A 24,844-nucleotide genomic window follows, 5' to 3' on the forward strand; every position below is an offset into this window, starting at 1 on the left:
TAATCAAAAGAGACTATAACCTGTGACCCTATTGCCCTTCATTTCTTTTTTCGATGGGTTTCTATTTTCACATAAATATGGAATGCTCATATGAGATCTGAAGCTAGTTAGAAAGGCTTTAAGCCTGTAATGTTGAGGCATCATGTTCTGGAGCAAACAGGTTCTCTCATTTTAGAAGGGGAATACATTTACTATAACATAGGCATTGATAACAGTATTTTTCTTTTTATTCATTTAATTTTTTTTTTTTTTTTTTTTTTTTTTTGCAATAATAGCTTTACAATACACTAGAGGTAATAACAGTATTATAAAATAATGTACTCTGTTATATAAAATTCTCAATAAAAATTTAAAGAAAATAACACTTGTAAAATCTCTGAAATAATGAATTACAACCTCCTCTCACAATTATCTAAAAAAATAAATACTTCAAACATATATTAATCAGTAGGAAGGCTGACTTTCTGGAAGACATTTTTGTTGATGGATTCTAGACTACTTTAATGCAAGTAGTCCAAATAGTGCAACAATACGTATTAATGTGTACCTTACAACTTTAGTTGCAATCACCATGAGGTCTCCATCATGTAAGTTAGGAACTGAAGGGTTTCTGGTCCAAATACAATGGCAGTTGTGTAAAATGCAACTAATGAAATTTTATGTAGAGCCACTTTATGATGGCAACTCATTTGATGACATGTTACACATTACTTCTGACATTTCAGACACAGGAAGTCATATATAACAAACAAAATAATTAGATCTTTAATTATCTGAATAGCTACGTAGAGTGTCGAATAGCACTGACTGCTGAAAGCGGTGCAACAGAAGAATTGCCTATTGGCCAGTGTGGGGGCAGTTGCCATAAATGCAGTCCAAGAACAACCAGGAAAACTGTGTGAAGTGACACTACTACACAATAATGCCCAACTGCATTCTGCTACACTGACAAAAAAAACTATACTGGAGTTGGGTTGGGAAGTCATTCTGCACCAACCTCATATTTTCACTTTTTCCACACTCTATTGAACAATCTTCAGGAGATTTCTTTCTGGATGAAAATGCGCTCTGAACACGGCTTGACGAGTTCTTCGCCTCACAACCACATGATTTCCAAAGTCATGGAATAGAAACATTACCCCAGCATTGGCAGACTGTTGTAAATAGTGAAGGAGAATATATTATTGATGACTGAAGTATCTGCTGTGTTTATTAAAATTTGGGAAAAACACTATGAACTTATGCACTAGATCAATACTTTCATCGGTAACTGCATTTTGTATCTATGAATTCTTATGTGATAGTCACTTCACTGAATATTTTGTCCAGCCACGTCCTGATTACCCAAGTTCTGAGCTTTATGTTGATTTGATGGAAAAAAAACACCAAATCTCAGAATATCAGAAAGTTCCTTCATTGGGTAATAAAATAAATTTAAAACTGAAGAGGACATTTTGTATCTTATACTTATTTTTGTTTTTCCCCATTTTTGTCCTCAGCTCTCCTTGCTACAAGAAAGGATATATTTAATATTTTTCATTGCTGTAGCACTGATTGACCTGTTTAGTCAGTTATTCATATTTTTTAGGGTAAACTACACTTCCCATAGATATCCACACACAACAGCACTAACATTACCATCTTCGTGGAGCACTCAGAGGGTTTAATATTCTATCTCAATTTCCTCCATATGCTAATGCGGCTTTGAATGCTTTCTGTAAAATTATGTAATTCTTTGAATGAACATACCATTTTTCATTGTATTTTTTACACATGCACTGACAAGTTTTGTAAATACAACGCTTCAACTAGCCTGATCAAGTTGTAGTGTGTGCTTAAAATGTCAGCATGTTTTGTTGCTGAATAGACAGGTTAACACTTCACTTGGTTGGGCAATAAGTTACAGTGGACCAAACCCCTAACCGTAAACTGCTTTCATTATGTTCAATAGTTAGACTGACTTAGCAGAAATACAAATATTGTAGCCAGCTGATATACAATTTTTAGTGTGATTTATAATAAAGCTTAATAAAGACACAATTCTTTTACTGATTATCTACACATGATTCTCTCTCAAATTGTGCTTATCATGATTACGTCTCTGGAATTATTTCACTGCTCATAATTTTTGTATTAATTCTAGGACAGATTCCTTTCTCATACAGTCACTTCTCCACACTGTCTATTTTATATTGTCATCATACATACACACACTGTAGTAAAGCATCTGCTTCTGCTACATTAAATTCTTTAGTTTGTTTACATGTCCTCCACATATACATAATTGTATACATAATCCTCTTGAAATCCTATAGATCAGACACTCAACAGTAAGTAAAGCAACTATTCACCTCAAAAAAGTTATAAATCTTAGCATTGTTTTTCAGGTACTTACTCAGTTTTCTTTTTCAGTTTATATCTCAATAAATTAAAAACCAGTATTATATTGCAGAAAATGTGGGCCCATAAAGTACGCTTCACATCAAACCTTGTACATAATTCAGTTGCAAACATTCCTTCTTATGGCTAGAACATGAATACATATAATTGTACCCTGCACATTAAGTATGGAAGACAATGTACCTTCAATGCAATACTGATTTTCAGTTAATGTTCCTGAACTGTGAATCATTTGTTTGTCATTTTATTTCAGTTTTACACTTCTCTTTCAACTATTAAAAAGAAACACAAAAACATATATATGCATGCATACACATGCCAAACTTTCATACACAAATTTCAATCATCAAGGATTAAACAACACTCCTTTTTTTAAGTAAAGAGAAAAAAAGAACAGGTGAAATTGTTCTTTCTTTAGTTAATACTGTACAAAAAAATCAAACACACACACAAGCACACACCTTTTTATGTACCTTAAGTACTAGTTTTTAATTTTTGACAAGAAGTCTTTACTTTAAGACTAATCACAGTAATTTTTGCCACTAGCATGTAAGTAGCATGATGCATTTGAATGAAATCACATAAGTCAAATAGTTTAAATTTAATCAATAATAAAGACATACTTTCTTACTCTATTCAATGTTTTCTCATGATTTAGAGAATTTGTTTCAAGCTTTCTTTGCCCTCTTCTTGCATCTGCTTATTTTGATTCCCTGAATTAAGTCTCAAAGGAAGGTATGGGCCACAGTATTCAATTTGAGCTCTGCCTCTGGCTCCAGAACAGTGAAACAGTATGGCTACAGGGCTGCTTTGTACACAGCAGCCAAACAGCTTCTTTTTGTGAGGGTCTGTTTTCTGTACTCTTGCATGCAAATGCTAGAACAGTTTCAAGGTTCCATGTTGAAAATGCATAGCAGGAAACAATATAAATTATTGTTGAAGATTAAGCAATTAGCTCACAAGAAGACATTTTCATACGAAACATTTACAATGTTAACTTATCAGATAGGCAGATTTTAAAATTCTGCTATTTGTAGACAGAAATATCAACTCGAAACAATAAGTACTGGAAACACACATTTTGTTTCTTTTACAGGCTTCTACTATTTCTACGTACCTAAACAGTAACCATAATGCACCGTTTGCTGTATATAATGCATCTATACAGAATATTGCTACAAATTGTATTGTTTGCCCCTGTGCTGTTGATAAATATATAAGAGGTGATCAAAAAGTTTTATTTGAGGGCATTGGTGTAGCATATACACAATATAGCACAACTCTGGTACAGGTGTATTAGCGCCAACACGTAGGCAATGGATAGCATAGTATTTGCGCCTTTCCAACATTCGTGCAGTAAATGCAGAAACGTGAACTGTGGTGATGTATTACCAAATCTGTTCAACCACAACCAATATGCTATTATTCTTTTCTTGGCTGCCAAAGGACAAACACTGGTAGACATCCATTGGGGAACGAAGAACGTGTATAGGGCAGCATATCTGTCAAAATCCACCGTTGCAGAATAGTACATGACAAGGGCTGCTGCTGCTTCATGATATCGCACATTCCCATATCGCAAATGTTGTAATGCAGACGTTAAGCCAATTTGAGTGGGAGACACTCGAGCACCTGCACTATAGTCGCGATCTCTCCCCATGTGATTATCATGCCTTTGGTACCTTAAAAAAAGGCCTGAAGGGTCAGCAATTCCTGTCAGATAAGGATGTGTAACAGGGAGCTACAGACCTTTTCACTCAGCAGGACAAGATGTTTTATGAATACCAAACAGTATCCTGAACCTGGTGCATCGGTGGGATAGTTGCCTCAACTCCCATGGTGATTTTGCATCTTTGGCTTACTGATTCTGGATAGTATGGCCTTTGAATGGTAACTTTTTGATCACCTCCTTATATGATAGGCACTCATCTAATTCTCACCATTATTTACATGCCTTTTATCTTTAACTTCTTTTGAAAAGTCACCCCCACTTTGGTTCTTATCAGTAAGTGACACCTCATGTTTGTGTGTTTTCTATATATACTACCTCTTCTCTTGCTTTCTAACTTTAATTTTATTGATGGTAATTATTTTGCTTGTTTATCTTTGTGACATTCTGCAAAGAGAAAATTCAGTTCAATTACTGCAACATTTATATTGAGTAAATGCAATTTGCAACTCGTGTTTTGTACAATACATAATGTAATACTTGATAGTGTTTTGCACACTTATTTAAGTATTCTACTGCCAAAAATTATAGATACAGATTAACACATTTTAGTTTCACTACTGAGGAGAGAATTGTTTCCATAAATTTTAAATATACTTCAGGGCGAAAGATGCATTTTTATTTGTTTTCAAGACCCCCTCCCCCACCCCTCCTCATAGTAATGTAACAAATAACAAAATACTTTATAAGTACTTGTTGCACACTTCCACTCAATGTTTCAACATTAAAATAGGTATTGCACATATACACTCAAACTGATTCTCAGCCATCAACTTATTGTACAAATAGGAACCCAAGACAAATTAATATTATCCTAAGAACACCAGTGCCATTCCCCCCCTACCCTCCTATGTTGTTCTGCTTGTTACTTCAAGACATGTCTAGACCAAATCACAACAATTGCCACACAACTTGATGTTACCTACAAGGGTCATACATATTATCTATGTTAATACAGTCAACATGCCACTATCAGTAAAATCACTTATGATTTGTTGTTACCAATACAGTACACTTGTGGTCAAAGTTAACTTACATGAAATATCTGTGTCATTCGTTGTATTTCTGCATTCACAGTTGGAGAATTAACACCAGTGCTTGTTGTTTGTGACTTCTTCTTGTAGCTTGTGTAACATTAAAACTGTCTGCTATGTTAAACATTTAAGCATCTTATGCATCTCTAATCTATCTACAAAAAACATAAAATGCAATAAAACTGTTGCAGTATCTTTTGCGCAACAGTTCATGGTAATATTTGATAACAGTATTGCTATTTAGTGTTCCTGGGCCCAAACACGGATCTCTGGCTTTTCAATATCTTGACGGCTTTGAATAAGACGTAGTTCCACAGCAGCTGCCTTCATTGGCTTTGATAAACCAGTCACATCTACAAACAAAGAATTGTAGTTAAATGTTGAATGATCAGCACATAAGAATTGTTAGGCAGGTCACATTTTGCATGAGTAGTGTGATAGCAAGTGAAGAGACAATGGAAGATGTGCTGAGTATCAAAAACATTTTCTCCAAACCCGCATAAAGTAAAATGCAACAGCCCATACATTTTTGCATCTGTATATCCAGAAAAGGATTCAGCTGCACTTTTTAACCAGAAACATTTACTCAAAGTAATTCAAACAAGGGAGAAAAAGCACAATAAAGGTAAATGAACATATGCCATGCTGTCCCATCAAGTATTCAACATAAATGTTCTTCAATGTGACACACAACTGCCAAGATACCTCATATTAAAGAGTGTGGTGCAGTTGCTATGGCACAGGACTTGCATTCAGTAGGAGCAAGGTTCAAATCCCCATCTGGATTTGCATTTTCTATGGTTTGTCTAAATCAGTTAAGATGAATACCAACAGCAATCCTCTGTGGTTTGCCTAAACCAGTTAAGATGAATACCAAAATGGGTCCTTTGAAATGGACACAGTTGAGTTTCTTCCCCACTACAATTTTAAGAATATTTATGATGGCCACCTTGTCAACAGGATGTTAACCCTAATCATCTTTCTTTTTCTTTTCCGCAGTCCAAAATTATACCTACCTTGTTACTCTTGAATACTGTACATCAAATCTGTGGCACCCCAATCTTTGGATTCTCTCAGAATAACTCAGCTGTAAGAGATCCACTGTCATTTGATTACATTATTGACAATACATAATTGGATACAGAAACTTCTGTAAAGTACCTAAGTGTAACCATTCAGAGCAATTTTAAATGGAATGACCTCATTGAAAAAATTGTAGGAAAAACTGATGACAAGCTGAGACTCAGTGGGAGAAATTTAATTTGTCCTTAAAAGAAATGGCTTGTCTGAATGATTTTTGAGTATTGCTCATCAGTTTGGGACCCATACAAAGTGGGATTCATAAAAAAAGGGAGGATCCAACTAACACTGGCATGTCTCTAGTCTCTAGATGGTATTGCTTAGTCGGTGCAAGAGCAATACAGAGAAGCTCAACAAATTCCAATGGCAGGCCATACAAAAGAGGCATTGTGCACCACAGAGGATTGCTGTTGAAATTTCAGGAGTGTATGTTCCAAGAAGAGTCGGGTAATGTATTTCTATCTTCTCCATATATCTCAAGAAAAGATCACAATGACAAAATCAGAGAAATTAGAATCAAAGCATAGATTTACCAACAAATGTTCTCCCCATGTGCCATTTTTAATAGAACAGGGGGAGAGGGGGGGGGGGGGGGGAGGGGGTAACAGAGACAATGGTACCAGAAGTGTTGACAACCAAACACTGTAAGGCAGCTTTTGTAGTATAGATGTAGATGTATAAGGTGCATTATATGCTACATGAACTGCTGTTCAAATTACAGAATGAGCAGCAGCAGAAAATATCAATAACATGTTCTGATGGGCTGTAATACTAAATATAAGCATATGTGCAGATTGCTGGTGGGAATTATGAATGATGAGGCATGATACATAAATCTACTAGATAAACTCTTAACATTCACAAGTATTTATTTTATATTTGGATTTCATATTTGAATTCTGTTTCTGAGAATATTGTAAGCAAAGAATCAATGCCGAGGTCATTGTAGATGCAGTTCTAGCTCTGGTAGGCAAGGATAGGATAAGGACCAGTGTATAGCTAGAGGTCTATGACGATGCATGTATCCACAGTAATTTTTACCTTGCAGAAAAAAGTCAGCATTGTTACATACATTCACAATCATAACAGCTTTTTAGTTAAAAATTACAGGAAAACATCAATCTTTTTCATCAAATTGTTTTACCTGCGATCGATGAATGAGACTGCATGAACCAGCACTCCCATCTGTTGTAATGTTAACTGAAACTTTAAATCAGTGAGCATTCTTTGAATGTTTGCAAGGTCCAGAGTGGAAGTCTTTTTTCATCCTTAAATTTTGGCTACAACCATTTTAGCAGCTTGCAATGGACCTGCAACTAGTGAATATGCATTGCCACAACCTTATTTTTCATGCAGTCTGTGAAGCATCTTCTGGATGATGAGAGATATGTGAGTTGCCAAGTTTCTGCTGCCTTTATACTTTGTAGTGACTGAGAGGCCACATAATGAATGTTTCAGAGTAAGCATCAGTGAGAGTGCTTTAATAAAAGGCACACCGTGGATATAATTTCATGTAAGGTGAAACAAGGTGATTTCACATTACTGATAGAAGTCAAATAGATATTTCCAGATTTGAAGAAATTCGCTTGTATATTTTAGGGCAATGAGAGAATCAAAGATATAGTGGCTTGCTTTGTGTGTAAAAGTATGTATTCTTACACTGGATATAAAAAAACTGCCAATTGTCTGTGTGGAGCTGCATCCAGACACATGAGGAATGATTTCAGACACATAGGAGGGGCACTAACAGTCCATCTATGGAGTGATTCGCATAGCAAAATGAACTACATGGGAGTGACTACACATTACATTAACAGTACAGAAGGAAAACTTTGTTTTGTGCACCAGAGATTTTGAAAGTGAGTTTTTTTAAAACTGGAGACAACATTAAACATGAACTGATAATGCTATTATATGTATTCAATTCATTCAGCACTGTGAAATACGTCATGCTTGTTGCTGACAGAGGCCAAATATTGTAGCAGTACATTTTTCATTACAAGATACTCTCATGCTCAGCACACTTTCTTAGTACTGTGTGAAGTAGAGAACCAAAGCAAAATCTAAATTAGGATGGCCATAGATTTGAGCCATGTCTCTCATGAACTTAAATCTGGTGTCTTGAACCCTACAGCACCTTTTTTGCTAAGTTTACATACAGAGTTCTAGTGAGGAAGAGAGACATTATCAGTTTATGTTATGTGGTGTTACAAGAAAATCTAAAACAGAATCCTTTAAAAACAAGGAATATGGAATAAAGTGTTAATGCTTATCATGTCATTTCTAATGAGAGAGGACAGGGACAGGCATTAAGGTTAAATTATAAAGACCTGCAGCTAAGGGGAAAAAAAATGGAGATGAAAGTTTAGAAGGAAAAAGGACTTACACATAGAATGGCAATGATTAGTGGTAAGTGGATACGAAGCATAGGTCCCATAAAATATTTATTGGGCTAATGAATTCTTCTTTGGTGCCAACACTAAATAAGTGTATTTCATGGATACTGATGAATTTGAAACTAAACTTTTTTGTGATGTTTTCTGACTTCATACACAGTCCACTCATACTAAAGTAAGCACCTGTCGAAAGTCTGAATAATCACCTTTTTCAGTGTGGACCACCGCAGGATGTGTGTGAAGACTGTCAATGAGGTTCTGGAAGGTACTGAGAGGGATGTGAAGCCATGGCAACTCCAGTGCCATGGCCAGCTGTGCTAGGGTTCTCATTTGAGGATCGTACACCTTCCAACGATTCTTGCAGGGTGTTTGCCTTCAGACATTTCACACAATACAAGCCAATGGCCATCTCTCCGACGGAGCATAAAATGAAATTCACCTGGAAAGGCCTCCTGTTGCCACAGAGTGGACATCCATTTGTTGTATTTGCAGGCAGATTCCAGCCTTCGTCAGTGATGAACAGCAGTCAGCATGGGTGCATGAACCAGGTACCTGCTAAGGCCCATATGCAACAATGTTCACTGAACAGTTGCAGGTCTATTCACCAGTACACATGTCCAGAATTGTCATTCACCCCTGCCATCTATGGCCCGCGGTGCACCACAGTTGCCGCAGTGCTGGTTTTGGATAGCACCATTTTGCCATTTGTGGTACTCCTTAACCATGACAGCATCCGAACAGTTTACAAACTGAGTCATCTTGGAAATGCTTCCACCTTTTGCCTGGAAGCAATAATCATGCCCTTTTGACTGTCAGATTAATCACACTGTTTCCTCATTACGCGATGACTGCACTGTTTTCTGCGTCATCCCTGAAATGCTTTAGACACCCTCCATTCCTAGTGTTGCTACCTACCATCTGTGAGTGCTTATTACACGGTGATGTTGAACGTACGCAATGTCCACATTAATGTGAGTGGCATGTGTAAATGTACAAGTTCATAGCAGAAATGGATAAAAGATACAAACTCATTGCTTATAAAATTTTGATTTCATTTTTCCTATTTTACATACTGTGACAATTTAAGACCTAAGGAGACCAATAAGCTTTTATAAGCTATTTTTGCTGTCTTGTTTGCACAAAGAGAGTATATGCAGTTAAAAATTGTTGTGTATAGTGTTGTATATTACTGTCCTATATTGAAAAATGACACTTTTGATGGAGAAATGGTTTTGTCCATGTAACAATGGATGAATAGTGGAACTGCATTTGTGATGACACAGCATTACTGAACAAAGTATTTAGCTGCAATTCAATAAGGTATATGTAGTGCAGGCAAGGTCGAAGCAAGAGAAGGTGATGGAATTAGTAAAATGAACAATTGGCCTTAAAATAGTGACACCTGGAGGTTCCAAGTGTAGCTGGTTAAGATACTTAGTGATTATAGATATCCACTTTTTGCCAATGGGAAAATAACAGATTTGCTTTGAATAACAGCCGAACAAACTGAAGATATGATTCTTCAGCTTCTCCCGACATACCTCATGCCAAAATTGTTTAGGGCTAACTGCTGGATGTCGGTGTCCAATGGGCACAACATTCCGGCAAATGACCACATTGCCATCATCAGGTGCATTGATGAACTGACTGCCACACTTCTACCTCCTCCCCCTCTCTGTCTGATCAGCTGTTTCCTTCCTTTCCTGCTGAAACACCAAGTGGAGACAGTCTTCTGTGCCCACCAGCCAAAACCCATGCACTAATTGTTAGTGTGACCTTGGACTACAGAAATACAAAGTCTGTCAGATACCCTGCCAGTGTGGTAAGACTTACGTGGGGTCAGAGCACATACTGTCAAAGATTTTTGCTGAGAACACCAGTACCTCACCAGACTGCAGCAGAATATTGCGTGAGGGAATTGCATGGTATGGACTGTAACTACACCAAGGTTCTGACACAGATATCCAAATTCTGGGACTGTGTCATTAAGGAATCTACTGAGATTTGAGTAAAGGAACTGCTCACAAATTGTGATAGCGGATACATACTTATCAAGGCATGGGACCCCCACCATTAGAATGGTCAAGAAGAGGAATGAGATACTAGACAACGAACAGACTTTGGGGGCAGGCAAAGGAACAGCAGAGGTGCCACTAGTGTGCACATCTAGCCGTGAACGTGGGACGGAACAAGGAGTCAGCAGGAGCAGTCAGGCTAGGGATGCTACCATCAGTCAGTTCATCAGTGCATCTGATGATTGCAACATGATGAAATATTGTGCTCGTTGGACACCGACACCCGGCAGTTCACCCATGAACTACTTTGACAAATTAAAGATAGTCTGTAGGGATATCGTTATACAATCTGGTTGGACTAAACAAATTTTTGTAACCATTGTCAGCTAAAGAATTCTGACAATCTTTATAACATAACATAATGTTCATACAAATGTAAACCTCCGTGGTGTATCACAAGTTGCCTGTTTGTATTGAGAGAAGAACTAAAAATGTAACATTGGAGAAGGGAATTACAGGCAAGCTTTTTATAGAGAATGTTCTAACAAGCTGCACAAAGGTCATGGTTTTAAATATGGTATGAGAAGTTCTGGAAGAATGTAAATAACTTGGGAGTAAAGGTAACAACTCACTGAAAAGTAGAGGCACTGAGTCATCAAAATGTTGAAACTTCATTACCTTGTGGACAAATACTTTTTTGAGTTAGGACTGCATAATGTCAGTACTGTAGTCATACAGGTATACTGAGGTGAGGGGTTGTGTTGGGCGGAGTGAGCAAGGGGAGAAAAGATGAGCAAGGAGCAGGAGTGAGGGTTGGGGAACAGTGACTGACAGCTCGGAGGCTGATGTGCACAATAGAGCAAAGTGTTTGATGATGATGATGATGATGATGTTGTAGGGGCAATGGGCTAGGATGTGGTGACAAAAAAGAGGAAGGGAAAACTGTGGAAGAGAGTGTGGGGCAGGGAATAGGGAGATTGAGGCCAGGAGGATTAAGGGAATAAAGCACTTTTGCAAAGATAACTCCTATCTATGTAGTTCAAAAAAGCTGGTACTTTGGGGGAGGATCCAGAATGTATGGGCAATACTTAAATCAACCACATAGTGCTCAACTACACATTCCATCACTTGGTGGTCAACTCCACTCTTGGCCACAGTTTTTCACAGGTGGTCCTGCCACTAATGATATACGATAAGCCTGTGACAGGACTGGAGTAAGATGAGCTAGGTGACTGAATGGGACGGGTCTTGTACTGGGGTATTCGGCAGTGATATGACCCATGTAGCAAAGGATTGGGAGTTGGTGTGGCATAGGATGAACCAGGACATACAGGTAGGGTGGGCAGCAGAATACCACTTTAGAAAGGATAGGAAGTATTTTGTGTGGGATGTCCCTCATTTCTGACCATGATAATACATAGTTAAAGCCCTGCCCCAGACCAAGATGAAACTGGGTGGAGCAGTTGGTTCTTGGGTATGGTGGGAGGACTATAGGGCCGTGAGGGTACTTTTCTTTCTTTTAGTCATCAGTCTGCTGACTGGTTTGATGTGACCTGCCATTAATTCCTCTCTTGTGCTAACCTCGTCGTGTCAGATCAGCACTTTAACCCTACGTCCTCAATTATTTATTATGTGTATGCCAACCTCTGTCTTCTCTACAGCTCCTTCTAGTGCCACAGATGATATTCTCTGATGTCTTAACATGTGTCCTATCATCCTGTCCCATCTTCTTGTCAGTGTTTTCCATCTGTTCCTTTCTTCATTGATTCTGTGGAGAATTGCCTCATTACATCAGTCCACCAAATTTCCAACACCCTTCTTTAACACCACATCTTAAATGCTTTATTTCTTTTTTCATCCGGTGTTCCCACAGTCCATGATACATTAACATAAAATACTGTGCTGCGTGTGTACATTCTCAGAAATGTCTTCCTCAAGTTAAGGCTTCTTTTAGCCAGGAAAACTCCCTTAGCTGTACTAGTCTGCTTTTTACATCTTTCTTGCTTCATCTATGATGTGTTTTTTTCCAAGGTAGAAGAACTCCTTAAGTTCATCTACGGCCTTAGTCTACTTTTTACATCTTTCTTGCTTCGTCTATGATGTGTTCTTTTTTTCCAAGGTAAAAGAATTCCTTAAGTTCACCTACAGCCACCAGTTTTGATAAGTTTATCCCTGATCTCATTTCTGTTACACCTCATTACTTTCATGTTTCTTAAGTTTACTCTCAACCCATAACTGCACTGATTAGACTGTTCATTCCATTGAACATATGCCGTAATTCTTCTTCACAGTCACTGAGGTTAGCAATGTCATCAGTGAATCTTATCATTGTTATCGTCTGATCCTTAATTTTAATCCCGCTCTTGAACCTTTTTTCTATTTCCATCATTGCTTCTTCAATGTATAGATTTAACAATAGGGATGAAGGACATTATCACTGTATTACACACTTTTTAATCCGAGCACTTCCTTCTTTGTCTTCCAATCTTACCATTCTCTCTTGGCTCTTGTAGATATTGTATATTTCCCCTCTTTCTCTCTAGCTTTCTCACTTTTTTCTCAGAATTGCAAACATCTTGCACCATTTTATATTGTTGAACACTTTCTCTAGGTCAACAAGTCCAGTGAACATGTCTTTATTTTACTTAATTGTTGCCTTCATTAATAAGCACATCATCAGAATTGCCTCTCTGGTGTCCTTACCTTTCCTAAACTGATCGTCATCTAGCAGCTCCTGAATTTTCTTTTCCTTTCTTCTGTATATTATTTTTGTCGGCAACTTTGATGCACGAGATGTTAAGCTGATTTGTGATAGTTCTCACACTTATCTCCAATTGCTTTCTTCTGAACTATGTGGATATTTTTCCAGAAGTCTGATATTACATCTTCGGTCTCACATAGTCTACACACCAACTTGCATATTTGATATTTGGTTGCCGCTCCCTGCCTCCACCACCAAATGATTTTCTGAAACCATTCTGATGGAATGTAATCTGTTGCTTCTGCCTTACTTGACTAAGTTTTACAAAGCTCGGTTACACTGTGACTCTTAATAAAGGACATCCTAAGTCATTTACATCAACTCTTATTTTTTCTTCTATCATGTCTTCAGGCAAGTCCTCCTCCTCCTCCACCTCCAAGAGACCTTCAATTTACACTGTCCAGTTATCTGTTCTTGGCTGTACTGGAAATGGCTATGTCAAAGCTGAGCTGGGAAGGTAAGGGAATTAGAATTAATGGAAGAAGGCTTATCAACTTGAGATTTGCTGATGATATTGCCTTACTGGCCAACGACTTCACAGAGCTCCAAAACTTAGTTACAGATCAGAATATCAGTTGGTTGGCTTGAACATGAACCTTTCCAAAACAAAAGTAATGTCCAACAAATGGGTCCCAGTTGGAGATGTGAAAGTCGAGGGCAGTCCATTAGAAGAGGTCAGTGAATATATCTACCTTGGCCAGATTATAAATATGAAAGGAGATGTAAGGCCAGAAATCTATCGGTGCATCAAGCTTGGCTGGCAAGAATTTTGGATGAATTCAACAGTATTCAGATAAAAAATGCCAGTAAATCTGAAGAAAATAGTATTTGATCAATGCATTCTTCCTGTGCTGACATTTGGTTGTGAGACATGGACACTGAACTCATTTACAAAAGGGAAAGTTAGGACAACACAGAGAGCCATGGAAAGATCAATGCTGGGCTGTACAGGAAAGGACAGGAAAAGGGCAGATGACATCCGGTCTGTCACGAAGGTTAAGAACGTCTTAGAGACAATACGCTCCTTGAAATGGCAGTGGGCTGGCTACGTCGCAAGGAGATAAGACAGAAGGTGGACAAAGTAGCTAGTACTGGAGTGGAGTCAAAGAGAGCATCGGAGGCCTAGAGGAAGACCATCGGACAGATGGGACAAATATATCAAGGAGATCGTTAGTAGCACCTGGCAGAGAACTGCCCAAGACCATTCCACTTGGAGAGGACTGCTGAAAGCCTACCTGAATCCATGACTCAAAGAGGCCACATCATTTAATGATTGAATTGGCTGATAATGATGATGAGTTATCTGCCACTACTATGCATTCAGTATTGGAATTTATCTGGAACTCTTAATGTTGATACATTTGCATTTAATTCCACCAAAGGCTGTGTTAACTTTTGTATATGCTGGATCAGTCCTTCTGACAACCATTTCTTTGCATTTTTTCATTCAACCATTTCATCTTGGCTTCCCTGCACTTTCTTTTTATTTAATCCCTATGTCTCATATTCCTGTCTTTTCCTGAAAATTTTTATACTTCCTTATTTCGTCAATGAATTTAAGTTACCTAAGGTTTCTTCAGTTACTTTGTCCAACTTCTGTGATTTTCCTTTTTAGAGATGTTAATTCCACTTCAACCGAACCACCTACTATAGTATTCTTTATTGCAGTATCTACAGCTTTAGAGAACCTCAAAAGCATTTCATCATTCCTCAGTACTTCAATATCCCACTTATTCCTGCATTAATTCTCCCAGAGGATTCTCTTAAACTATTTGTCATTCCTAAACTGTTATTCAAGTCTACATCTGCTTCTAGATACACCTTACAGTCCAATATCTGATATTGGTATCACTGTCTGACCATGATGTAATCCAGCTGGGATCTTACGGTGTCTCTGGGCTTTTTCAAAGTATGCCTCCTCATTATTTTCGAACAATATATTCACCACTACTAACCAAAATTTGTTGCAGAACTCAATTAGTCTTTCTCTTTTCTGATTCCTACTATCAAGCCCATATCTCATGTACCTGTGTCTTGTATTCCTTCCTCTATTACCACATTCCAGTCATCCTCTACTGTTAAATTATCATTTCTCTTTACATAGAGAATTACCCATTCAATATCCTCCTACACTCCTGTAATCTCTTCACTTTCTGCTTGTGACACTGGCACATATACCCGAACTATTGTTTTTGGTGTTGATTTGCTGCTGATTCTGATGAGAACAAACTTATCACTGAACTGTTCACAGTAACTCTCTGTCTGCCATACCTTCCTATTTATAATGAACCTGCTCCAGTCATACAATTTTCTGCTGCTGTTGATATGATCCTACATCCTGCTGAGTAGAAATCCTTATCTTCTTTCCATGTCATTTCAATTTGCCTCCACTATAGCTAGATTGGAACTTCCTATTTCCCTTTTCAGAGTTTCTGGCTTGCTTACCTACCACAGTCAAATTTCTCACATTCAACTTGTAGAATGTTTTTGCTGATTGTTCAGTTTTTTCCTCATGGCTACTCCCCCCCCCCCTCCCCCCTCAGTACCCTCCCAGAGATCAAAATAGGGGCTAATCCAAATTTTTTGCTAATGGAGGGATCATCATGACACACTTTTTCATATATAGGCCACATGTCCTGTGGATCCATGTTTTAACGCAGTGGCTTGCATTACTTTCTGCATCCTCATGCTGTTGGTCATACATGAGTCTTTTGTCTTTTAGGAGCAGTTTCCCACACCAAAGGCATGAGGCTTGTTGGCAGAATGAGGGTGACTCCTCACACCAGAAGTCTCTGGCTGCAATTGTTGATGCTTTTATTCGAAATTTAAGCAGAGGGTGGGTCCAACGTGGAACCCAGGACATTTTGATTGCTATCCACAGACACTACCCCTAGCAGGGGCTATAGACATGATGTAGGGAATACATTTGCTAATTAGCTTTGAGTGATAGTGCCTGTATGTTAAGGTTTTAATGAGACCTGCAGCATATTGGGCAAAGGAATTCTCATCACTGATGACGGCTGTCATAGTGCTGGTAATGTTGATAGCTGATGGGCCTGATATGGACAAAAGTGCTGATGTAGCCATGGCAGAGGTGGAGGTCAATGTACAGGAAGGTCGCATACTGGGCTGAGGAGGACCAGGTGAAATGAACCCAAGAAAAGGTATTAAAGCTGTGGAGGAATGAGCCTAGTGTTTAATGGTCTTGGCTCCAGATCTCTTAGATATCATCAGTCAACCTGAACAAGACATAGTGTTGGGAGGCCTGGAAGGTTTTGTTTAAAGTATCCATCAACAGATTCGCGTAGGATAGTACCATGTGGGTATCAATGGCTGTGCTGCGAATTTGTTTATTATTTGTGAGGATGGAAATAATGTGTAAGGAATGATGTGATAGGTTTGGAGTCAGAAGGACATTGGTACAGGAAGTGTTTAACAGCAGCAAACCCACTTGCATGGGGGATGTTGGTGGATACGAAGGTGGTACAACAGTGACAAGTAGGAATCCAGATGGTCGTGGGCTAAGGATGGTCAACAGTCAATGAATGAAGTGGTTCGTATCTTTAATATGAGAGACCGCACTATGGGCTACTGGTTGGAAATCTTGGTTGATAAGAGGAGAGATTCTGTCACCAGGAGCCCAGCTACAATGGGGAGTCCAAGATTGTTGGGTTTTGAGAAGCATGCGAAACATTAAACCTGGCCTCTCCCAGTTCATACCACCAACCAATTGTGACCCTCCCTCTCTCCCACCTACCCATCCTCTGGTTACTTTCCAGGAATTCCTCACCTCCAACTTGGCTTCACCATACTTTTCCAGGTCCCTGTTCAAGAACAAAACCCTCTCAATGGAAGAAAGAACAACTATCCACAACCTCAAGACAGACCCTGATTTAATTATCTTTCATGCAGACAAAGGCTCCACCACTGTCATGATGACTCTCAGCAATTACCTGACAGGAGCCATCTGCCAACTGTCTGACTCCTCTGTCTACAAAGCCCTGGAACAGTGATCCCATTAAAGATTTATTTATTTAGCGTATGGTTTCCACTAATTAAATTATGAAATCATATGATAAAATACACTATAAAATACATAAGTGAAGGATACATATTCAGATAAAATATAATACTTAAACACAATAAAAAGTAACATCACAGCAGATATTTTGCATTACACAAATCTTCAAATTCTGACATCCAAATTGGCGACCCATTCGAGGCAGGGCGGTGTGGCATTGAAGAAGTCAGCCCGACTACCCTGGTAGGCTCTTAATTCACAGTCCTTGGCGATGTGCTGTATTGTTTGATTAGGTGCCCCACAGTCACAGCTAGGGCTGGGAAGCTTTCCCCACTTGTGTAGATTGTGTGCACTTAGTCCATGTCCTGTTCGGATTCAGTTTAGGCTTTTCCATAGCTGTCGTGGAAGTTCAAAGCCCTGAGGTTTCTCTGATGGACATATAAGTTCACAGAATGAGATTTTCACTCTGCAGCGGAGTGTGCGCTGATATGAAACTTCCTGGCAGATTAAAACTGTGTGCCCGACCGAGACTCGAACCCGGGACCTTTGCCTTTCGCGGGCAAGTGCTCTACCAACTGAGCTACCGAAGCACGACTCACGCCCGGTACTCACAGCTTTACTTCTGCCAGTACCTCGTCTCCTACCTTCCAAACTTTACAGAAGCTCTCCTGCGAACCTTGCAGAACTAGCACTCCTGAAAAAAAGGATATTGCGGAGACATGGCTTAGCCACAGCCTGGGGGATGTTTCCAGAATGAGATTTTCACTCTGCAGCGGAGTGTGCGCTGATATGAAACTTCCTGGCAGATTAAAACTGTGTGCCCGACTGAGACTCGAACTCGGGACCTTTGCCTTTCGCGGGCAAGTGCTCTACCAACTGAGCTACCGAGACACGACTCACGCCCGGTACTCACAGCTTTACTTCTGCCAGTACCTCGTCTCCTACCTTCCAAACTTTACAGAAGCTCTCCTGCGAACCTTGCAGAACTAGCCCGCGAAAGGCAAAGGTCCCGAGTTCGAGTCTCGGTCGGGCACACAGTTTTAATCTGCCAGGAAGTTTCATATCAGCGCACACTCCGCTGCAGAGTGAAAATCTCATTCTGGAAACATCCCCCAGGCTGTGGCTAAGCCATGTCCCCGCAATATCCTTTCTTTCAGGAGTGCTAGTTCTGCAAGGTTCGCAGGAGAGCTTCTGTAAAGTTTGGAAGGTAGGAGACGAGGTACTGGCAGAAGTAAAGCTGTGAGTACCGGGCGTGAGTCGTGCTTCGGTAGCTCAGTTGGTAGAGCACTTGCCTGCGAAAGGCAAAGGTCCCGAGTTCGAGTCTCGGTCGGGCACACAGTTTTAATCTGCCAGGAAGTTTCATATCAGCGCACACTCCGCTGCAGAGTGAAAATCTCATTCTGGAAACATCCCCCAGGCTGTGGCTAAGCCATGTCTCTGCAATATCCTTTCTTTCAGGAGTGCTAGTTCTGCAAGGTTCGCAGGAGAGCTTCTGTAAAGTTTGGAAGGTAGGAGACGAGGTACTGGCAGAAGTAAAGCTGTGAGTACTGGGCGTGAGTCGTGCCTCGGTAGCTCAGTTGGTAGAGCACTTGCCCGCGAAAGGCAAAGGTCCCGAGTTCGAGTCTCGGCCGGGCACACAGTTTTAATCTGCCAGGAAGTTTCATATCAGATAAGTTCACAGTTGTCACAGGGGAGACACCATCACTCCAGCTCTCATGCCATTTCAAGCAACTTCCATAATATGAATTTGACCCTCACTACCCCAACAGAAATAATGTCCATCATAAAATCTTTAAAATCAAAACCATCTAGTGGGTATGATGAAATATCAACAAAGTTAATTAAAGAATGTGATTCTGAGCTAAGTAACATATTAAGCTATCTGTGTAACCAGTCATTTATCAGTGGAATATTTCCTGAATGGCTGAAATATGCTGAAGTTAAGCCACTGTTTAAGAAGGGAGATAAAGAAATAGCATCAAATTTCCGTCGAATTTCACTGTTGCCAGCATTCTCAAAAATTTTCGAAAAAGTAATGTACAGTCGGCTTTATAACCATCTTATCTCAAATAACATACTGTCAAAGTCACAGTTTGGATTTCTAAAAGGTTCTGATATTGAGGAGGCTATCTACACTTACAGTGAAAATGTGCTTAATTCATTAGACAAAAAATTTCAGGCAACTGGTGTATTTTGTGATCTGTCAAAGGCATTTGACTGTGTAAATCACAATATCCTTTTAAGTAAATTAGAGTATTATAGTGTAACAGGAAATTCTGAAAAATGGTTCAAATCTTATATCTCTGGCAGGAAACAAAGAGTGTTATTAGGAAAGAGACATGTATCAAGCTATCAGGCATCATCCAACTGGGAACTAATTACATGTGGGGTCCCACAAGGTTCCATTTTGGGGCCCTTACCTTTTCTTGTGTATATCAATGACCTTTCATCAGTAACATTACCAGATACCAAGTTCGTTTTGTTTGCCACCTCATTTTTTAATGAACACTATATAAAAGTCATTTTACAAATACTAATGCACTGAATTTAAAATAAAATGTTTTTTATTTATTTATAAAGTAATAAACATGTAATACAACTACTATAATACTTATTTTAAGAAGTCAGGCAGAAAAGCTTGGAGCTTACTAAAGTAGTTGGGGGGAAGTAAACCACCAATCAAAGTAGCTTGTACAGTGCTACCAGACCAGATAGCAAGTCGAATTGTATCGCTATCTAGAGCACCAAGAGACAAACACCACACACAAAAAGTAAAAAGGGAATACAGAAAGATACAGCGAACAACACCTCAAGAAAGTGAGTACTCTCAGAGCTTCACAATTGAAGAGCTAGAAGCTGTTCTCAGTCATGTTAAAACGGGTAAGGCGCCTGGTTATGATGGAATGCACCCTGAATTCCTGACTCGATGTGGGAAGGAAATGAAGAAATAGCTGACCAAGTTTTACTCATGCATACTAACATCAGGCTGCCTGCCACAAGCTTTTAAAATTACTAAAATAATTGCTGCACTGAAACCAAACAAACCATCAGATAAAGCTGAAAGTTACCACCCTATCGCTCTTCTCAGCTGCTGCTACAAACTTCTGGAATGGCTACTCCTCAACAGGCTTGGCCCACGAATCCTTGAAGTCATCCCACCAGAGCAGGCAGGTTTCAGACCCAATAGGACCGGCACAGACCAGGTTCTAAGTCTAACGACATATATTGAAGCAGGTTTTCAAAAACAAAAAAAGACTGCGGTAGCTTTCATAGACCTAACAGCTGCCTATGACACTGTATGGAAGGAAGGACTTCTACACAAACTGATAAAAGTAATCCCATGCCGTATGACACTCAGACTTACCAACAACATGCTTTCGGATAGATACTTTCAGGTGATAGAGGGTAATGACATAAGCAAACAGAGGAAACTGAACCCCAGGAAGGTAGCACTCTGGATTGAGGAGGACCAGGACCCACACTCCTCCCCCTTACATGCCCCACTCAGATTGCTGGTTTTGCTCAACACAACATTGCATTCTGACTGGAGATAGTGGTCACAGCTGCACGAGGTGTGCTTGCTTGTGAGGAAGTGTTGTTTTCTTTTCTGAAGAAGGCTCTGGCTGAAAGCTCAATATGTAACAGTCTTTTTGTTGTGCCCTTTTGCAACTCAAAGTGTCATCTTTACAATGAGTAAGACCATCCTTTATATAATACTGGACTGTTAAATTGAAAGACAAACACATAGCTGAATGTTCGCTGCTTACTGCCTGATGGTATTGTTGCAACCTAACTACAATAGTATACTTACAGAATTATTCCAATAAGGATTCTAGCATTATTAATCACTTACAATAAAATAATGATGCAGCAGGGTTTTATGAGCTATAAGGATGACTGTGACTTATTTATGTAAAACTTAAATATAGCCAACAAACCTAGCCTAGCCACCCTACTCAATCTCCCCATCCCAGCACATACCCCACACAGACCAAATCTCAACTATAACCACAGTCAAATGCCACATATCACCAGTCCCAATTCAGTCCTAAACCATTCATCCAGATCCCTCTCTCCTCCAGAGACATCTGTTCTATCAAAAGGCTTAACCTTTAGCCCCACACCTAAATTCAACCACACTGCCCTGGTTAAAGATCTCCTCTCATTCACCCGGAACCTCAACTGGAAATATCACTTCACTACCCAAACACAGCCCCCAAGTACTAGACCCAGTGTTGAACCCTGTCTAGAACAGTTCCGACTGCCTTCTCAAAGGGATCCTCCTCCCCTCCCCCAAAACCATCCCTTGCAGACATTTCAGGAATTCCTCACATCCAGTGTTGCGTCCCAGTCCTTCTTGAAGAACATCCCGACAACCCCCAACATCACCCCAGCTGAATCCCATGCCATTAAGGAGCTGAAAATAGACCGCTCTATTGTCATCCTCCCGGCGGATAAAGGCTCCACAACTGTCGTACTTGACCGTGTGGAGTATGTGGCAGAAGGACTGCGTCAACTCTCTGACACCTCAACCTACAAAGCTGTTACCCAGGATCCCATTCCCTCCATCCAGACTGAGCTGCAAAAAATCCTAAAAATCCAAGGTCCCTCACAAGGCCTCACAACGGCTTCCATAGACTTACTCACTCCACCTGAGCCACATACCCCTACCTTCTACCTATTACCCAAAATCCACAAAGAGAACCATCCTGGCCGTCCCATTGTAGCAGGCTTCAAATCCCCAACCGAACGTATCTCAGCTCTGGTAGACCAGCACATACAACCTATCACCCGCAGACTCCCATCCTACATCAAAGACACAAACCACTTCCTAGAATGCCTCAAATCCATTCCCACTCCTCTCCCACCTGAAACCTTTCTTGTCACCATAGATGCTACATCCCTTTACACAAACATCCCACATACCCATGGTCTCTCTGCCCTTGAGCACTACCTCTCCCAACGCCCACCCGAAGATCTTCCAAAAACCTCGTTCCTTATCACACTTACCAACTTCATCCTCACCCATAATTACTTCACTTTTGAAGGCCAGACCTACAAACAAATCAGGGGAACGGCCATGGGAACCAGGATGGCTCCCTCCTATGCCAACCTCTTCATGGGCCGCATGGAGGAGGCTTTCCTGAAGACCCAACAGCTGCTTCACCTGGCCTGGTATAGGTTTATAGGTGACATCTTTGTGGTCTGGACTCATGGTGAAGAAACACTCCTTAATTTCCTCCATAACCTCAACTCCTTTTCGAATCTGAATTTCACCTGGTCCTTCTCCAAAACCCAAGCCACCTTCCTGGATGTTGACCTTCATCTTGTTGAAGCTCACATCCACACCTCTGTCCATATCAAACCCACAAACAAACAACAGTACCTTCACTTTGATAGCTGCCATCCTTTCCACATCAAACGCTCCCTTCCCTACAGCCTAGGTATTCGTGGCAAACGTATCTGCTCCAGTGACGAATCCCTCAACAACTACACCAATAACCTGACCAGTGCTTTCCTCTCCCGCAACTATCCTGCAGACCTTGTCCACAAACAGATTTCCCGAGCAATACATTCCTCCCCGTCCAACAACAATGTTCCTACCCCCAGACCACACAGAAGCATCCCCCTTGTCACCCAATATTATCCTGGTCTCGAAAACATCAACAAATTACTCCGCCAGGGATATGACTTTCTCAAGTCAACCCCTGAAATGAGATCATCCCTTGACAAAATTCTCCCCACACCACCCAGAGTTGCCTTTCGTCGCCCCCCTAACCTCCGTAACATCCTTGTTAAACCCTACAATATTCCCAGACTACCTTCTCTACCCAGTGGTTCCTACCCCTGTAACCGACCCCGCTGCAAAACCTGCCTCATGACCTCCCCCCACAACCACCTACTCCAGCCCCGCTACTGGTAAAACATACACAATTCAAGGCAGGGCTACGTGTGAAACTACACATGTCATTTATCAACTGACATGCCTGCACTGCACAGCCTTTTACATCGGCATGACAACAACCAAACTGGCTGAGCGCATGAACGGACACAGACGAACTGTCCGCCTAGGAGATGCCCAATACCCAGTAGCGGAGCATGCCCTTCAGCATAATTCTAGGGACCTAGGAACCTGCTACACCGTATGTGCCATTTGGCTTCTCCCACCCAACACCAGTCCCTCTGAACTGCGGAGATGGGAACTTGCACTCCAACACATCCTTTCATCCCGCCATCCCCCTGGACTGAACCTACGTTAAACAACCTCACTCCCATTCACTCTTCAGTCTTCTCCTCTTTCCCTTTCCTCTTTAGCCATTCACGCATCTTTTCATCCTACTAGTTGTGTTTATCTTTATACTACATACCTCTTTACTTCTGTATGCATCCTCTTTGGTTTGAAGCTGGCACAGTACTTAGAGTAGAATATCTTTGGCTTCCCTCTGACAACCATGCCTCCATCCTTGCTACCCTCCCTGTTTACCTTTCCCTGTTGCTTCATAACCTGGGTTGTGAGTAACTGAATCCACTTTCCCTTCTTCCCTTTTTTCCCCTCTCTCCTCCCTGATGAAGGAACAACGCTCCGAAAGCTAGGAATGTAAATTTTCAGTTCTGTTTTATGTGTATCTATCGGCTGTACTGAGCTGAGGTAAGTACTGGCCAGCCCCTCTATCTCTTTGTTAGTATTTGTTTCACATCTTATATGAGATTTTCCATTAATCATTTAGATCACCTATATGGTCCACATCCTTCATTGTTTTGTCCCTTTTGTTAGCTATCACTTACGTCTGTCATCTTAACACTTTCTCTTCTTCAGTGTTTTATATATACATAAATAAATATTTTCGTCACCAACTGTGCTAGTTTCATCTTCCTCCTATTATCTTGTTCCGTTTATAGTCCTCTTCTCTTTTTTATTTATTGATTTATTTATTCAACATTCCATAGTTTTAACGTTCGTTATTCGCTGTTTCCCAGCCAACAATCTCTTCCACACCTACCAGTATCATCCATTTCCGTCGATTTCTTGTTGCTGGCGATATTTTTGTGCCATTGGCTATCTTCCTCTGCCACAAGAAAAATTTTTTGGGACATTTCTGCCCCACCCGCGATCTTTTTTGCGGCACGCGCGATCTTTTTTGAGGCACGCGCGATCTTTTTTGCGGCACGCGCGATCGCTTTTGCGGCACGCGCGATCGCTTTTGCGGCACGCGCGATCTTTTTTCGCCACTCGCTATCTCTGTTTTTGAGCTACGTGAGTTCTTTCTCCCCTGATCTGGACATACTTGCTTGGTCTGCTCAACGTTTTCCGTATTTTTCGTATTTTTCTTATTTAGTGGTCTTCCTTTGGTATTGAACATTACCATTACCAACACAATTTCTTTCCTTCTCGTCCTTCCCTCCGTGT

The 24,844-nt window shown here is 40.3% G+C and overlaps 1 protein-coding gene and 1 non-coding gene across 3 annotated transcripts in view; one reads left to right on the forward strand and one right to left on the reverse strand.

Annotated features, from left to right (window-relative positions):
- Positions 1-138: 138 nt before the first annotated feature.
- The window catches only part of LOC126419302 (pyridoxal kinase), a 126,869-nt gene continuing 102,163 nt past the window's right edge, over positions 139-24,844 (reverse strand). Inside the window, exons 7-8 of one of the 2 annotated variants that reach the window (XR_007575959.1) lie at positions 5,166-5,516; positions 139-3,276 (exon numbers count right to left, since the gene is read on the reverse strand). Coding sequence is in view for 1 of the 2 variants with exons in the window: in XM_050086477.1 (XP_049942434.1) it covers positions 5,404-5,516 (113 nt within the window). In the remaining variant the exon portion in view is untranslated. Of the gene's footprint in view, positions 5,517-24,844 lie in introns of both variants that reach the window. The other variant, XM_050086477.1, reaches the window with a different exon arrangement.
- Positions 18,999-19,073, forward strand: Trnas-cga (transfer RNA serine (anticodon CGA)). Its single transcript has one exon. It is a non-coding gene; the product is annotated as a tRNA-Ser (tRNA).

Source organism: Schistocerca serialis, chromosome 9 (assembly GCF_023864345.2).
Source record: "Schistocerca serialis cubense isolate TAMUIC-IGC-003099 chromosome 9, iqSchSeri2.2, whole genome shotgun sequence".
Taxonomy (NCBI): domain Eukaryota; kingdom Metazoa; phylum Arthropoda; class Insecta; order Orthoptera; family Acrididae; genus Schistocerca; species Schistocerca serialis.